This window comes from Rhincodon typus, chromosome 4, assembly GCF_021869965.1.
Source record: "Rhincodon typus isolate 14 chromosome 4, sRhiTyp1.1, whole genome shotgun sequence".
In the NCBI taxonomy this organism is placed as follows: domain Eukaryota; kingdom Metazoa; phylum Chordata; class Chondrichthyes; order Orectolobiformes; family Rhincodontidae; genus Rhincodon; species Rhincodon typus.
Genome location: NC_063335.1, coordinates 29,015,116 through 29,033,406, shown reverse-complemented (window position 1 = coordinate 29,033,406; position 18,291 = coordinate 29,015,116). Strand labels below are relative to the sequence as shown.

General features: G+C 41.6%; 1 protein-coding gene across 2 annotated transcripts in view; it reads left to right on the top strand.

Annotated features, from left to right (window-relative positions):
- Positions 1-5,131: 5,131 nt before the first annotated feature.
- Positions 5,132-18,291, top strand: part of mcmdc2 (minichromosome maintenance domain containing 2) — a 43,110-nt gene continuing 29,950 nt past the window's right edge. For both annotated transcript variants that reach the window (XM_020532142.2, XM_048595489.1), the window contains exons 1-4: positions 5,132-7,085; positions 11,709-11,839; positions 13,374-13,433; positions 15,545-15,740. In XM_020532142.2, coding sequence (XP_020387731.1) covers positions 6,986-7,085; positions 11,709-11,839; positions 13,374-13,433; positions 15,545-15,740 — 487 coding nt within the window. In that variant the 5' untranslated portion in view covers positions 5,132-6,985. The remainder of the gene's footprint in view (positions 7,086-11,708; positions 11,840-13,373; positions 13,434-15,544; positions 15,741-18,291) is intronic.

Here is an 18,291-nt window from a genome sequence, read left to right as displayed (position 1 = left end):
GTAGTCATTCACAATAACCTGGTAAGGGCCTTGTTAAAAGAGAACAGATCTTCTGGACGGAGATGTGATGGAAGGACAATGATAGGTGATATACTTAGCATCAGTACTGGGTGGGCTACACTTGGTAGGGAAGAAACTGGTAAGGTTAGTCCATTAACTAGAGTCATAATTACAACTGGTACCTTTGCTTGTGTCTAATTTCCTGTTTCATACCTTCCCTAACATTACCACTACAGTATGGGGGTCTGTATATAACCGCACATATTGTTTTTTGCTTCTTGGTGTTTCTAAGCTCTATTCCTATAGATTTCACTTCACCAGAGCTAATATCCTTCCATTTCATCTCTGCTGCTACTCTGCATCATCACTAACTGTCTAGAGACTGCTGGACCAGTTGCCACTTTTTTAAACGATTGGTAACAAGCTCCTCCCAATCAATATCAATGCTGCTGCAAAGAGGGGTTCAGAAACCTTGTAGTATTTTCTTTGTCCTCCACTGAAATGCTGGACATTTGAGAGTTGAAGTGGGACCCAATGAGGGAAATGCTTTTCAGCTGTCTGGCCAGTGTCCAGTCTATTGCAATAAGTTTTACAGGAGTTTTATCTGAGTACTTATTCACACATTTTGGCCTTTTTTTTTCCTTGCACAGAAGGGAGTTTTTAATCAGTTCATGGGATGTTGGTGTGGCTGCCTAGACCAGCATTTATTACCCATCCCTAATTGCCCTGTAAAAGGTAGTAGTGAGCTGACTTAATTTTCTACAGTGCTCGGGACACCCTCTGGGCTGTTAAGAAAGGAGTTCCAGTATTTTGATCCAGAGACAGTGAAAGAATTGTGATATAGTTCCAAGATAGGGGTATATCTTGGAGAGAAACTTGCATATAAGGGAATTCCATGCATTTGTCCTTCCAGTAAGATGGTGGCAGGATAAGACGCTCCAATTGGAGCTCCCCTGCTTGCCAGTTCCTTTTCCTTTCTTTTTCCTTTTTTTCTCTCCTCTCTGATGAGTTGCAACCAGAGACCGGGCAGGAGCTGAGCATGCAGGCCGTGTCCCACAACGGCAGCACAGTGAGCACGGGCCGGACTGATAGCAATAGATCGAACGTGGGCTAGCCAGTGTCCTGGAGCAACAGAGAGGCCACGATTCTGGAGTGAAGGAGGAGCTGAGTCCCTGGAATGACAGAGGGGTCGAGGTACAAATCCTGGTACAGCATAACTTACCTGGTTGCTGGTGAGGAGCCGATTGGAGGCTGGAGTAATGCAGGACAATTGCTGAACTTGGGTCTGGCATCACATGCTGAGCTGCTGTTACTGGACTGTAATTTAAATCCTTTTTACTATATTTTAACTACCTCTGTAAGTAATGTTTATGCTTTCCTTTAATCCTCTGTATAACAACACTTTCTTTTTTAGTCTAAGATTTGTACCTAGGTACTTGTACCTAAGATGGAGCTATTGAGAAGCAGCCATTGTAAAAACTTTTCACTCTGTACTCCTATACTTCTGTACTGGAGTACAAGTGACAATAAAGGATGTTCTGTTCTATTCTGTTCTAGGTGACAGTGGATGCAGATTTGGAAACTGCCATCAGGAGCCTTTGTGTGCGAACACAGTGTATCTCATAAATAGCACGTACTTCTTCCGTAGTGCATTGGTGGTGAAGGCAATGAATGGGATGCCAATTAAATGGGTTGCTTTGTCTTGGATGGTGTAAAACTTATTGAGTGTTGTTGGAACTGTGCTGATCCAGGCAAGTGGCATGTATTCTATCATGCTCCTAACTTATGACATTATGGTTGGACAAACATTGGGAAGACAGGAGGTCAGGTAGTCTCTACAGAATGCCTAGCCTTTGAACTGCTATTGTATCCACTGTATATGGCTAATCAGTTTCTGGTTAGTGTAAATCCCAGGATGTTTATCATGGGCAATTTAGTGACATTTGCTCCTTAACATTTAATGGTGGTATAATAAGATTCTCTCTCATCAGAGACAGTTATTACCTGGAACTTGTATAGCACAAGTGTTACCTTCAACTTATCTGTTCAAACCTGAATTTTGTCCAGATCTTATCGCACGTGGACATAGATTGCTTCAGCATCCGAACTGGCATGAATGATTATGAATACTAGATAATCATCAGTAAACACTCCCACTTCTCACCTCATGTCAGAGAGATCATTGATAAAGCAGCTTTAGATGGTTGTGCCTAGTACACCACCATGAGAAACTCCTGAAGTAATGTCCTGGGACTGAGATGCTAAGACTTTCAACAACCAAAACAACTTCCTTGATGCTATAATAATACAGAACTACAAATGCTGGATGCTACAAAAATTGCTGTGAAACTCAACAGGTCTGCCAGCAGCTGTGGGTAGAAAGCAGAACTAATGTTGAGTCCGGTGCCTCTTCATCAGAACTGATAGCACTGATAGCAGCTAGGAAAAAGTGGTATTTATGCTGAAGACAGGAGTATGTGTATATGATGTGTTTGTGTGTGGGGGGGGGGTTGGGTGTGAGGAATTGTGGATGTGTGGTTGAAGCAAATACCTGCAGATAGAGCCTAGAGAAAGACAGAGATATGAAAGGGGTAAGCTTTTATTCATAGTAGCCCTGGACAGAAGAGAAGCTGAATAAGTGATAATGAGAACTGAGAGTAGGAGAGAATGGTTAGGCTGTGCTGGAAACAACACATGTTCTGTGATAATAGCATCAGAGAGATTGTGAATGCGTTGGCTGTGCTAAAAGCAATCTATGTCATGCCAGGACCTGGGTGTGGGGAGGGTGAGTGGAAAACATGAAAGGGCAAAATTAGGCTGTAAAGTTATTGAACTTGATGTTGGATCTTAGACATTTCAAGGTCCCTAAGTAAAAAATGAGATGCTGTTCTTTGAGCTTGCACAGAGGCTCGCCAGAACACTGTAACAGGCCTGTGACAGAAATATGGGTGAGGGAAAATGATGGTGTGTTTAAGTGGCAGGCAACTGGAAGCTGTGTATTTTTACGCACAGAAAGTAGGTGTTCTGCATAATGGTCAGCCGGTCTGCATTTTCTCTCCCCAGTGTAGAGACCACACTGTGAACAGCAAGTACAGCAGATTAGACTGAATGAAGTGCAAGTAAATCACTGCATCATCTGGAAGTTATGTCTGGGGCCTTGGACAGTGAGGATGGAGAAGCTAAGCAGACCGGTATTACACCTGGGATTGCATGGGAAGTGCCGTGAGGAGAGGTTGGGAATGGAGGAGTGGACCAGGATGTCCCAGAGTGAACAACTCCTGCAGAATGCTGACAAAGGAGGGGAAGGGAATTTGTGTCTGATCGTGGTATCCCGCTGGAGGTGACAAAAATGGCAGCTTACAATCCTTTGGATGCCGAGGCTGTTGTATGGTGAGTGAGAACAGCGGGGATCCTATCATCGTTGTGGGAGGGAAGAAAAGGGACAAGGGCAGAAGTGTGAGAGATGGGTCAGACATGTCTAAATACCCTGTCAACCATGGTAGAGGGGAACTCTTGGTTGAGGAAAAAGATGCGACGTTTCTGCGGCTCCATTACCAAAGATGGCATCATTACTGTGGATGCGACAGAGATGGAGAAACTGGGAGAATGGGATGGAGACCTTACAGTAAGCAGGATGTAAGGATGAATAGTCCAGGCAATTGTGTGAGTCGGTGGATTTATAATGAATAACGGTGGCCAGCCTATCCCAAGAAATTGAAACAAACATATCGAGGAAGTGAGGAGTGAGGGATAGACCAGCTGAAAGTGAGAACAGGGTGGAAACTGGATGTGAAATTGATAATTTCTTCCAGTTCTGAATGACCGGGAAGCTGCACCGAAGATATCAGTGATGTACTAGAGATGCACATCCTTCCATTTTGTTCACCCAACCCCACACCAGTCCTGTCATGACACAGATTGCTTTTAGCATAGCCTACACTCTTTTCCTACTCTCAGCTTTCATTATCATTTATTCAGCTTCTCTTGTGTCTTGGCCTACTACCAATAACCCCCCTCATTTGCTGACATCTTTCATGTCTCTCTTTTTCTTTCTCTCTCTCAGGGCTCCATCTGACTGTTTGCTCACCTCCCCCCATCACATTGTCTTTTTCCTAGCTCCTAACAATTCTGACTCAGACTCAAAATGTTAGCCCTGCTTTCTCTCCACAGATGCTGCCACACCTGCTCAGTTTCACCAGCAAATTCTGTTTTTGTAGAGTGGGAATGATATAGCAAACCACAAGGTCATAGATTGTAGTTGAATACAATTCTGCTGCATATGATGGTCCACAGCAGTTCGTGGGTGCCCAGGTTTGAGTTCCTAGATCTATCCAAATTCTATCTGCTATACAAGAAGAGGGCATCCTCAACCAAAAAGTGGGGCTTTGTTTGCACAATGACTATAGTGGTCACTTCTTCCTTTTCAGTCAAGGACAGATGAATCTGCTAAGTGTAGCCTGGTTATGACAAGATCAAGTAAATTTTTGTTGGTTTTCCTCAGCACCAGCTGCAGGTCCTGTCTAGTAGCCAAGTATTTTAGCACTCGGCCAGCTCAGTCAATAGTAGTGGTGACAAGCCATTCTTGATGATGGACACCAGAGTACATTATGTGCCTTATCCAGCATCAGTGCTTTTTCCAAGTGGTGTTCAATAAGGAGTAGTAGCTTTCATTATTCAGGGGGTGATTAATTGGGGTTTCCCTTGCCCAAGTTTAACCTGGTGCCAATCTCTGGAGTCAATGATGAGGAGTCCCACGTCATTTCTTCCCCCACTGTATACTACTGTATCACCACCTATGGTGGGTCTGTCCTGCAGAATGGACAGAACATACCTTGGGATTGTATTTGTGGTATCAAGGACATTAAGGTATGACTTGTGTGTATGTCTATGTCAGGTTGTTGCTTGATTGAACGCAGCCCAGTACGTCACGCAAACCAGACTGACTGTCTATACTTCCTTCAGCCTTGGGAAAGGAGCCAATGTAATTAAAGACCCTTCCCACCCTGGTTATACTCTTTTCCATCAGGCAGAAGATACAAAAGATTAAAAACATTTACCAACAGAATCAAATCAGCCTCTTCCCTGCTGTTATCAGACTTTTGAAAGGACCTCTCACATATTAAAGTTGATCTTTCTCTGCACCTTCTCTGTTGCTGTTAACACTACAGCCTGCATTCTATTCCATTACCACATCGTACTTATATAAGGTATGATTTGCCTAGTTAGCGCACATGACAATACTTTTCATTGTATCTCGGTATATGTGATAACAATAAAGCAAATCAAAATTGAAGACTAGCTCTCCCAATTTTGGCACAATCCCCCAAATGTAAGTGAGGAAGACTTTGCAGGGTTGCCAGAGCTGTGTCACTGCCATTGTCATTTCTAGTGCCTATGTCGATGCCAATTGGTCCATCTGGTTTAGTCTCAGTCCTGCGACATTATCACATGGACAATGTATTAAAGAGACTCTATCCTTGGTCGGACCACTGTTGCTCTGTGTTGGTTTCCACCAGGTATTCCAGTTTCCTCCCACTGTCCAAAGATGTGCAGGTTAGTTGATTTGGCTATGCTAAATTTTCTATAACGTGCAGGCCAGGTGGATTAGTTGTGGTAAAATGCAGGGTTACGGGGATACGGTGGGATGCTCTTCGGAAGGCCAGTGCAGACCCACTGGGCCAAAAGGCCTCTTACTGCATTCTAGGGATCCTACGATTCTAAACATCATATTCATGGCCATTCCTTCAACATAACTCGGTCAAAATTCTAAAACTCCCTAAGAGCACTGTGGGTTCACTAACACCACATGGGCAACAGCAGTTCTGGAAGCTCATCATTACCTTCACAAGCGTGGTTCAGGGTGGGCAATAAATGACGGGTGGCCAGCATTACCCAATCCTGTGAATGAAAAAAAAGACAGCATCTAGCAACAAACACATATAAATCAACAGGAGCAGAGTGATCAGCTGTCATGTAGCACTTGATTATTCTTCTGGTGAGACAATATCCTCTAGCCAAAGCATCAGGCTCTTGTTGACTGCAGTGCTGGACCTTTTTTTCTATGTTAATTTTTATATCTTATTTCATTGTTCTCATTGTTTCCCTTCTGAGGCAATGAGTTGCGCATACCTAAACTGTGTGCGAAATACGAGGTCTGTCTTTTCCCAGTCAATCAAATTCTAGAGTTATACATAGGACAGACGAAGAAAGGATAGCAGATTTCCTCCTCTAAGGGGAATAAACGACGTTAATTTATCAGCCAACTGCTGTGATAGGATTTGAAAACCTTTCCTCAGAACCCGGTCCTTTCATTATTGAGACAATGGCATTACCACTACAGCACCATGTCCCCAATTGCTCCATGAGTGATTGGAATGCACAGGCTCCATCTCGTGTGGATACAGACACTCTGAAATCTTTCTGTCTACATTGTGCCCTTTATTTTGCAACTGCCTCGGGATTCTTTTTGGACTACTTATTGACATAGCTCTTTCTCATCAATTGCTTTTGCAAACTAGAAGACTTGTTTTTCAGACTCTCTTCAGTAATTTCTGTCCATACGTTGTTTTTTGTTTGCGATTACACCAAGTCAATATTTCCCAGAAGTTGCAATGCGAAGAATGTTGAGCGACGTACAGCATAGTCAAACCCATCCCCTGGAACTCGTGGATTGCCGGCTTTTGATAAGGAGTGGGTGGAAATTAATTTTGCTGAACCGACTGTAACCATACCTCACTTAGACAGACGTTCCACTGACTCTTCACAAACAAACCAGAACCCACTACAACAAGGTGCAGAGCTGGATGAACACAGCAGGCCAAGGAGCATCATAGGAGCTAATCTGTTTTGTCGCCAAACTTTCTCTCACAGCCGTTATCTGGATTTATGTTGCACTGTGGGAATCACTGGAGGTCTTGACCGGATTGGTCCGGTTTGGGCCGGTTACTGCGCTGCCTGGGGGTGGGCGGCAGAGAGCCGTTTAAAGATGGCAGTCGAGGAGTTGTGTTTCAAGGAGTCGGCTCTCGTTTACTTAGATAGGACTGGAGGTCTTCACAGATTTATCAACGATTGTATTCGCTATAATGGTAATTTTCAAAAGGAGATCTACCTGCAAACATTCATCCAAAATTGTATTAATGGGATGGTATTTTAAAACAAAAACTAATTGCATTAGAAACGGCAAGGAACAGAACAAGCAAAATTATTGGACTCCAGTCCAATGATGCTTCTTCAGTTCTGAAGAATGTTCAGTGGACTCGAAAGGTTGCTTCTGCTTCTATCCATAGACGCTCCCAGATATGCTGAGTTTCTTCAGCAACTTCTATTTTTGCTTCAGATTTTCAGCATCTGCAGTTCTTTATTTTTATAAAATTATTGGAATTATTATTACAGTTAATTATCATTATTAGCGCAGATCTTCATGCTGAAACATTCCTCGCATCTGTTTGTAGTCCAAATATTGACCACTCCACATAAATACAAATGTATAACCTAAAACAAAGAACTGTTGATGCTGGAAAGAAATAAAACTAGAAATTGCTGGAGAAACTCAGCAGGTCTGGCAGCATCTGTGGAGAGAGAAACAATCAACGTTTCAAGTGATTATAGTTAAGAAGAGTCCCATTTACTGTTAAGTGTGTAGGTATCTTAGTTACATGGTCAACATATATTCACAAGGTGCTGAAAAAGGCCTCTCACTGGATCTTCACCCATTTAGAAATAACTCATAGTTCCCCAGCCAAGATGTACTATGCTATTGATTGCTAGCTGTGAATTAGATCAGTTTATTTTGAATCATAGAGTGCAAGTTATGAATGTAGGTTAAAACCACATCAGTTGTAGTACCATTTCCTGGAGGACTGTCATTCAGCACTATCTCCAATAATTTTTGCCGTTTACTGCCCCTCAGTCAGTTTCTTTATTATTTTCAAATTACATGAATTCCTGTTGTTTTAGAAAGAACAAAGAAAATTACAGCACAGGAACAGACCCTTTGGCCCACCAAGCCTGCACCGACATGCTGCCCGTCACAAATAAAACCTCCTAACCTTCCGGGGACCATATCCCTCTATTCCAATCCTATTCGTACATTTGTCAAGACACCCTTTAAAAGTCACTATAGTATCTGCTGCCACTACCTTCTCCAGTAGCGAGTTCCAGGCACCCACCATCCTCTGTGTAAAAAACGTGCCTTGTATATCACCTTTAAACCTTGCCCCTCGCACCTTAAACCCATGGCCCCTGGTAACTGATTCTTCCACCCTGGGAAAAAGCTTCTGACTGTCCCATCTGTCCATGCCCTTCATAATCTTGTAGACCTCTATCAGGTTGCCCCTCAACCTCCGTCGTTCCAGTAGAACAACCCAAGCTTCTCCAACCTCTCCTCATAGCTAACGCCCAGGATACCAGGCAACATCTTTTCTGTAGCCTCTCCAAAGCCACCACATCCTTCTGGTAGTGTGGCGACCAGAACTGAACACAACTGAGGAAGGGTCACCGGACCCGAAACGTTAACTCTGTTTTCTCCTCCACAGATGCTGCCAGACCTGCTGAGCTTTTCCAGTAACTTTGTTTTTGTACAATATTTTAAATGCGGCCTAACTAAGGTTCTATAAAGCTGCAACATTACCTGCCAATTTTTAAACTCAATATCCTGGCCGATGAAGGCAAGCATGCCATATACCTTGTTGACTACCTTTTCCACCTGCATTGCCACTTTCAGTGACCTGTGTACTTGTACACCCAGATCCCTCTGCCTATCAGTACTTAGGGTTCTGCTGTTTACTGTATATTTTCCATCTGGATTAGACCTTCCAAAATGCATTACTTCACATTTGTCTGGATTAAACTTCATCTGCCATCTCTCTGCCCAAGTCACCAACTGATCTATATCCAGCTGTATCCTTTGACAGTCCTCATCACTACCCTCAATTCCACCAACCTTTGTGTCGTTGGCAAACTTACTAATCAGACCAGTTACATTCTCCTCCAAATCATTTATATATTTTACAAACAGCAAAGGCTCCCAACACTGACCCCTGAGGGACGCCACTAGTCACAGTCCTCCATTCAGAAACGCACCCTTCCACTGCTACCCTCTGTCTTCTATGACCAAGCCAGTTTTTTATTCATCTTGCAAGCTCACCTCCGACCCCGTGCGACTTTACCTTCTGTATCAGCCTGCCACGAGGGACCTTGTCAAAGGCCTTACTGAAGTCCATGTAGACAACATCCACTGCCTTACCCTCATTGATTATCTTTGTCACTTCCTCAAAACACTCAACCAAGTTAGTGAGACACGACCTCCCCTTCACAAAACCATGTTGCCTCTCGCTAATACACCCATTGATTTCCAGGTGGGAGTAAATCCTATCTCAAAGAATCCTCTCCAATAATTTCCCTACCACTGACGTAAGGCTCACTGGCCTTTATTTTAAAGAAGAATCTCCTTATTTAACTTTAAGTAGTTTTGAGAGTAAAAGCCCCATGAAGCTTTATGCAGTAAATCAGTAATAGCACTTCCTTAAAAGCTTTGTGAAGAAGGATCTGTACTTTATGAGTATGATGACTGATCTTTACAGAACCATAAAACAACCTAAAGCATCAAGTCTGCACCGGCTGTCCTCATGAGTGTCATTCTTCTCCCTTCTCTCTGCAATCCTGCATGGTCTTCCCTTTCAAATCACAGTCTAATTCCTTTTTGAATACTTCTATTGAACCTGCCTCCAGCACACTTTCAGGCAGTGTAATTCAAACTTTAATCACTTGCTGTGTATAAGCGTTTTCTTTATATCACTTTTGCTCCATCATTATGTACACTCATGCCTTGTGAATGATGAAGATTTAGTCTCTCACATACCAGAATATAAGGCAACAAGGATCGGTGCTGGGTTCACTGCTTTTCATAATTTCTATAAATGACTCAGATGTGAACATAGGAGGTATGGTTAGTAAGTTTACAGATGACACCAAAATAGGTGGTGTAGTGGACAATGAAGAAGATTATCTCAGACTACAGTGGGATCTTGATCATAGGAGTGGCAGATGGAGTTTAATATAGATAAAATGTGAGGTGTTGCCTTTTGGTTAGGCAAACCAGGTCAGAACTTAGACACTCAATGATAGAGCCCTGTTGTTGCCAGAAAAAGACAATGTGTATAGTTCCTTGAAAGTGGAATCGCAGGTATACAGGGTGGTGAAGAAAGCATTTGGCATGCTTGCCTTCATTGGTCAGAATATTAAGTATAGGATTTGGGATGTCATGTTGCGGCCGTTGAGGACATTGAAGAGGCCACTTTTAGAATACGGTGTACAATTCAGGTCTCCCTGCTATAGGAAAGGTGTTGTTAAAGTTGAGAGGATTCAGAAAAGATTGACAAGGTTGTTGCCAGGATTGGAGGGTTTGAGTTACAGGGAGAAATTGAATAGGTTGGGACTCTTTTCCCCTGGAGCGTTGAAGGCTGAGGTGTGACCTTATAGAGGTTTATAAAATCGTGAGGGCATGGATAGGGTGAATAGCCCAGATCTGGTGGAAGAGCCCAAAACTAGAGGGCATAGGTTTAAAGTGAGAGAGGATAGATTTTAAAAGGACCTGAGGGGTAACTTTTTCATGCAGAAGGTAGTGCATGTATGGAACAAGCTACCAGAGGAAGAGGTGGAGATTGGTACAGTTGAACATTTAAAAGGAATTTAGATGGATATGGGCAAAATGCTGGCAAATGGGACTAGGAGGAGGTGAAAGGGCAGAAGTTGCATCTTGCACATAAAAGTGTCATAAGGAATGGAGGGGTTGTTAGGGATGATGAATGAACAAGGGTGTCGCAGAAAGAATGATCCATGGAATAAGGGGAGGCTGGGAAAGATATGTTTGGTGGTTGCATCATACTGGAACTGACAGAAATGACAAAGGAAGATTTGTTGAATACAGCGGTGGTCGGCTGAAAGGTGAGGACAAGTGGAACCTAGCTGTGGTTCTGGGATGGAGGAAAAGGGATGAAAGCAGAGCTGCGTAATGGGGATTGAATACTAATCACCACACTGGGTAGGAATCCTCAGTGGAGATAAAAAGGAAGAAATGCTGAAACAAACACAGGGAATGCTGGAGAAACTGAAGAAGTCTGGCAGCATCTCTGGAGAGAGAAACAGAGTTAGTGATTTGAGTCTGGTGTAACTTCTTTGCTAACAGAATTGACAAAGGAAAACTGATGGACTTAAATTTTCAGAAAGCTTTTGATAAAGTCTCCCACATGAAGTTAGTTACAAAGCGTAGTTCCCATCTCATGTGCTTTAATGTACTGGCATGGATTAATAAATACTGAAAAAAACAGAGAATAGGAGTAAGTGGGTAATTCTCACCTTGGCAGACTGTGACTGGTGGGTTACAACAAGGATCAATACTTAGGTCCCAGTTTTTCACAATATATGTTAACAATTTGGAGATGATGACCAAATGTAAAATTTCTAAAATTTCCAAATTTTCAAGTGATGCAAAGCTAAGTGAAAATGTGTGTTGTGAGGGAGATGTAAAGAGGCTTCAGGAGGATTTGGATAGTCTTAGTAAATGGGCAAGATCAAGGCAGCTGGAATACAAAGTGGAAAAATGTGAGGTTATCCACTTTGGTAGGTGAAACAGATGTGCAGGATATTTCTTAAATGGTAAAAGATTGGAAATATGTTTACATTTGGTCTAAAATATATTTATTTCACAGATTCCAAACAGTGTCTTGCTATTTATCGCTTCATTATTTGTGTGAATCCAGCTGACGTGACAGAGTTGGATGCAAGGCTTGGTAACTGTATTCTTCATCAGCCAATAAGAGCTGCGCACTTGTTTCAGTCTGTGAGTAAAAAAAGAAAAATCCTGACTGATGTAGTTTGAACTCATATGATTTTAATTGTATTCCCAAAATACTAAATAATCAAAGGGCGCAAGGAGGCTGCGGGAGGGACATAAATGCAATAACTATCACTAGAAAAAAGGTACTGAGGAAACTGGGCCGAAAAGTCGTCTTCAGCTGATGGATTGCATCCTAGAATTTTAAAGGAAGAAGCTACAGGGATAGTGGGTGCACTGGTAGTAATCTTCTAAGAATCCTGTTAAGTACCAGAGGATTGGAAATCTGCTAAAGTAGCACCCTTATTCAAAAAGAGAGGCAGACAAAAAAGATAACTATAGACTAGTTAACTTAACATCTGTTATTGGAAAAATGACAAATAGTCTCTTAAAAAAAGGATGTAGTAGCAGAGTATTTAGAAATATATAATAAAGCAGAGTCAGCATGCCTTCATGAAGACGAAGTCATACCTGCCAAAATTTATAACAGTTCTTTGAGGACAAAACAAGCAGGATAGATAAAGAGAAACCAGTTGAAGTAATATATCTTAAAAGGCATTTGATAGGTACTGCTGTTTAGTAAGAGCCCATGGTGTTGGGGATAGTATATTAGCATGGGTGGAGAATAGAACTAATAGAAGCCTGAGAATTGGAACAAAGGGTGTATTTTGGGGATGGCAACCTGTAACTAGTGGAGTTGTGGCCACAGGGATCAATATTGAGGCTACAATTATTCACAATATATATTGATGATGGAAGTAAACTTTCTAAGATCCATAAAGACCTGCAGAAAGATCTGCGGATAGCTACAGTACAGAGGGACTTGGGAATCCTTGTCCATGAATCATGAAAAATTAGCATCCAAGTTCAGAGGATAATAAGGAAGGCAAATAGAATGTTGGCCTTTATTTCAAAGGAAATGGAGTATTAGAGTGAGGAGATTTTGCGAAATCTATACAAGACACGAGTAGACCATAGCAGGAATGCTGTGAATAGTTTTGGGCCCCTTATCTAATGAAAGATATACTGGCATTGGAGGTAGTCCAGAGGAGGTTCTCTAGGTTGCTACCGATATGGTGGAACTGTCTTACAATGAGAAGTTGAGTAGTTTGGGCCTGTACTTATTGGAATTTAGAAGAATGAAAGATGACCTTTACTGAAAAATTAAGATTCTTAGGGGACTTGACAGAGTAGATGTGGAAAAGTTGTTTCCTCTTAGGAGAGTCCGGGACCAGAGATCATAATCTCAAAATAAGGGATCACACATTTAAGATAGAGATGAGTAGGAATTTCTTCCAGCAGAGTGAATCTGTGGAATTCTTTACTGCAGTGAGCTGTCAAGTTTGGGCTATTAAGTATATTCAAGGCTGCAACAGACTAGTTTCTAATCATTAAGGGAATCAAAGATTATGGGGATAAAGCAGGCGATGGATTTGAGGATTATCAGATTAGACATGATCTCATTGAATGGCAGGGCAGACCCAATAGGCTGAATGGCCTACTTCTGCTCCTACATCTTGTATCCTTTGTTATCTTTCAGGTTTGCTTTACATCAATCAAGACATTGTCATTAATTGAACAATTAGAAACAGAAAACCAGGTAAGTAATCGTATCTAATTCAGATTAAACATAATCTAGTCTAGTGAGCTGTTTGTATCATAGGTCTTCTTCACATACAGAATGCAGAGAATTTATTTTCTGAGATTTAACTCAATTATTTCTCAATTCATAATTTCAACACATTGACCTTCTTCATTCTACAAGAATCAAACAAAAAAATGTATCAAGGGTTGACCAATTTTGTACACTTTTAGCTCTCAAAAGTGATACCAAAGCAAACATATAATGTAATATTAAATATGTCAATTAACTTGATTATCATTTATGATTATATAAGTGGTTAAAACAATTTTAAAACAATTCTAAACAGAAAGAAAATACAAAAAAGTTTAAACTCTTCCATGTGCTTGTCCTTTCGTTCCTCTTTTTCATTTATATCTTCCTTATTATCTCTGCCTTCATATTCTTTGTTCTATTTTAAATTTTTTTTTCTATGTAATAACTGTTCTTTTAACTTAATATCACAAACTAGCATTAATTGTTTGGCTTGTTTTTCTGTTCCTTTTTCCCCCAGGTATGCATTCTTTAAGGGCAGCTCGAGTCATAGTGTCACCATAGAGATCTACATAGAGAAAATACCCTTCAGACCATCGCATCCACACTGGTCAAAAACAACCGGCGAACTATTCTAATCTCATTCTCCAGCACTTTGCCCATCACCTTGTATGCCTTAGCATTGCAAGTGCACATCTCAGTACTACTTAAATGCTATGAGGGTTTTTGCTTCTATCACCCTTACTGGCGGTGAGTTCCAGATTCTCACCACCCTCTGGGTGAAAAAATGTTACCTCACATCCTCTCTAAACCTTCTACCCCTTACTTTAAAACAATTCCTCCTGGCCCATCAAGGGGAAAAAGTTTTTGTTCCTATCCACGATGTCTCTGCTTCTCATAACTTTATACATCTCAATCATGTGCCCTCTCAATCTCCTCTGCTGTAAAGAAAACAACCCCAGTCTGTCCAGTCTCTCTTCATAATTGAAACTCTCCAGCCCATCTGGTAGGTCTCCTCTGCACTCTCTCCAGCACTACCACATCCCTCCAATAATGTGGATTCTAGAACTGCACAGAGTACTATATCAGTGGCCTAATGAACGTTTTCCAGCATACCTCACTGCTCTTAAAGTCTATGCCTTAGCTAGTAAAGGCAACTATCCTACATGCCTTCTTAACCACTTCATAAGTCCTGATACCTTAAGGGATCAGTGTACATGCACACCAAGGTGCCTCTGATCCTTAGTACTTCCCAGGATCCTACTGTTCCACATATATTCCCCTGCTTGTTTGTCTTGCCCAAGTGCATAATCACACAATTCTACATTTTTAAATGTGTAAAACACTTCCACAAAAGATGAATTCCTTAAGCATGTCTTAAATTAGGTTTGGCATCACACTAAAATTGCTTGCAGCAATGCATGTAGCAGTGTGCAAAGACTTCATGCACCATTGCATTTCTCTATGTTTTTCATCTGGAAATTATGATATTGTTTTCTATGGTTCTAGATGATTTTGTTTTTCTTTAACTAAAAAATTAAACTGAAAAATATCAGGAAAGTAAAAGAAAAACTGAAAGTAAAGAATTATCTGCACTATTTATTGCTGCAGGCTTTGCTTCACATGGATCACAATTCCATCAGATGTTAATCTTGGTACTGCAGTAGAACTAAATACTATTTAACCTATTAAGGAAGTAAATGCTGACAGTAGAATTCAGTGAGAAGAGATATTTAGCTTATCCACCTTTATTTCTGTGTTCAAGATAAAATGATCTTCAGAGAACTGATTGTCATTCCCTCTTCATATAAGAAAGATGTATTTATTTAAATTGTCACACATCTCAAAATGAATTACTTTGAATACAATATTACTGTTACTAAGGCAAAGTACTATCCCTTTGTACATAGCACATACAGTACTCCCTCAATACTGCCCTGAGGTGTCGCTTGCATTATGTACTCAAATCCTTATGGCCAAGAGCCAAGAATGTTACTAACTGAACCGTATTGACACAAATGGAAATCTATTGTCGCTGAAAGACCAAATTCTTAAAACAAACCTTTCCACTGATAACTTACTTTTGTATTTTCAAGGTTAATGTTGTGCTAAAGCTGACACACTTACCTCCACTACCAAATTACTCATTTAACCTCTGCCAGTTCCCCCGTGGGTACCAGCTGCTGAGATACTATAAGATAGAGGGAGTAGTGATTGCAATAACGACTGTAACCAAATACACTCAAGGTGCAAGATTTCTTTGTTCTGAATCAAGCTGCCCTTTTTCAACAGGTAAAACAAAGGCAAATTTATTTTAAGTCAAGCTCATGCTTTGTATCTGTTTTAATATTGTTTTATTCCATTATCATATAATTGCAGTTCAGTTTATATTGAAATTTGTATCTGAAAGTGTTCTAATTAAATACTGTATTTACAATTAATAATTGATAACTATTTTATAAACTGCTTACAAAGTTATTATTCAAAGGGTTTTATTCATTTTGGAAATATTCTTTCCCTTCCTCATTCCTAAGTTTTGTTTCCTTCCATAATATGTTCAGAATCATCTTAAGGCATCAGCAAGTTTAGCAGCTGTTACACGGGAGCTGGTGAGAGACTAACACTGCCTCTTCCAGGGAAGGACTGCAATCATCACAAGCCAGTTAGGCAAGGCTACCAGTGGACTTCCCCAGGAAGCAGATGCATGGGGATGGGGGTCCCTCTTGGAGGGAGCTGCTGACTAATCAGAGGCCAGTAGCCCTTACAGTGACATGTCACAGAGGAGGCCATGTCTGCTGCTGGAAGTACACGTACTCAGAGTCCAAAGATCGCTGAATGAACCAGGAGACAGGGTAGTGATGTGGTGGGGAAGTAGGTTTTTTTAGTTGGGGCTCTGCGTAGCTACAAACAGCAGCCACCTGCTAGCTTGTCTAAGCCCTTGATCAGACGCTGATTGCCTTGGATTGAGAGATCCTTGCCCATCCTTCCCTAAAATGACAAGCTGTCTGCAGAGGAACAGCCTTAGTGCATGCAATATACTAGCATGCTAGTTTGCCACTGGGTTAATACCAGCAGCGGTGGGCTAAGACCTTTGAATGGTCATTACTTGGCCACTTAAGGGTCTCACTTGGTTGGGCAGAAAACTTGACCATGGGTCTTCCTTCACTTAATTATCCACCTAATTAGGTTTCTTTCCTGCCTCCCAAATCACTACCGTAGAGAGCAGAAGATTTGCCCCACATCTTTGAAATGAAGAGAACATTTCAATTGCCTGTTGTTTTTAGCTTGCAGTATATCATAATCTAGTCAATCCCTAAAAACTAAAGAACTTAGTTGTAAACAACCAATCTCCATTTTTTCTCCAAAATCATTGAATATGTTGTCACCTCCCAAATGCAGTCCCATCTGGAATTTCCTTAAAACATATGAAGGTAGGTAAATCCCCAGGAACTGATCAAGTGTATCCCAGGACATTGTGGGAAGCTAGGGAAGAAATTGCAGGGCCCCTAGCAGAGATATTTGTATTATTGACAACCGTGGTTGAAGTGCTAGAAGACCAGAAGGTGGTTGATTTTGTGCCATTATTTAAGAAAGGCTGCAAGGAGAAGCCAGGGAACTGCAGACTGGTGAGCCTAACACCAGTCGTGGGGTGGCATGGTGGCTCAGTGGTTAGTAGTTCTGCCTCACAGTGCCAGCTGGTTCAATTCCAGCTCCGGGCGCCTATCTGTGTGGATTTTGCACATTCTCCCCTTGTCTCCTCCCACGGCCCAAAGATGTGCAGGTTAGGTGGATTGGCCATGCTAAATTACCAATAGTGTCCAGGGATGCGCAGGCTAGGTGAGTTACCCAGGGTAAATGCTGAATTACTGGTATAGGGTAGGGGTGTGGGTCTGGGCAGGTCAGTGGGGACTCAATGGGCTGAATGGCCTGCTTCTACACTGTAGGGATTCTATAAAGTTGTTAGAGGGGACTCTGGGAGGCAGGAACTACACACATTTCGAAAGGCAAGGCAGATTAGGGATAGTCAGCTTGGCTTTGTGCGTGGAAAATCATGCCTCACATATTTGATTGAGTTATTTGAATAGGTGACCAAGAATTTCGACGAAGGCAGAACTGTAGACATTGTCTACATGGACTTTATCAAGGTCTTCAACAAGGTTCTGCATGGTGTATTGGTTAGTAAGGTTAGATCACATGGGATCCCTGGAGAGCTAGCCAATTAGATACAAAATTTGCTTGATTGTAGGAGATAAAGGATAGTGGTAGAAGGTTGTTGTTCAGACTGAAGGCCTGTGACCAGCGGTGTACCGCAAGGATTTGTGCTGGGTCCACTGTTGTTTGTCATTTATATAAACGATTTGGATAAGAATATAGGAGCCATAGTTAGTAAGTTTGTGGATGACACCAAAATTGGTGGTATACTGGACAGTGAAGAAGGTTATCTAAGAGTACAGTGGGATCTTGGATCAACTGAGCCAGTGGACTGAGGAATGACAGATGGAGTTTAATTCAGATAAGTGCAAGGTGTTGCATTTTGGTAAGAAACCAGGGCGGGACTTACACAGCTAATGATAGGGCACTGGGGAGTGTTGTCAAACAGAGAGACCTGGGAGTGCAGGTACATAATTCCTTGAAAGTGGTGTCACAGGTAGACAGGATGATGAAGAAGGCGTTTGACACATTTGCTGCATCAGTCAGAGCACTGAGTTTCGACATCATGCTATGCTGTACAAGATATTGGTAAGGCTATATTTGGAGTACTGTGTACAATTCTGATTGCCCTGCTTTAGGAAGGATGTTATTAAACTGGAAAGCATGCAAAAAAATCCTCAATGTTGTTACC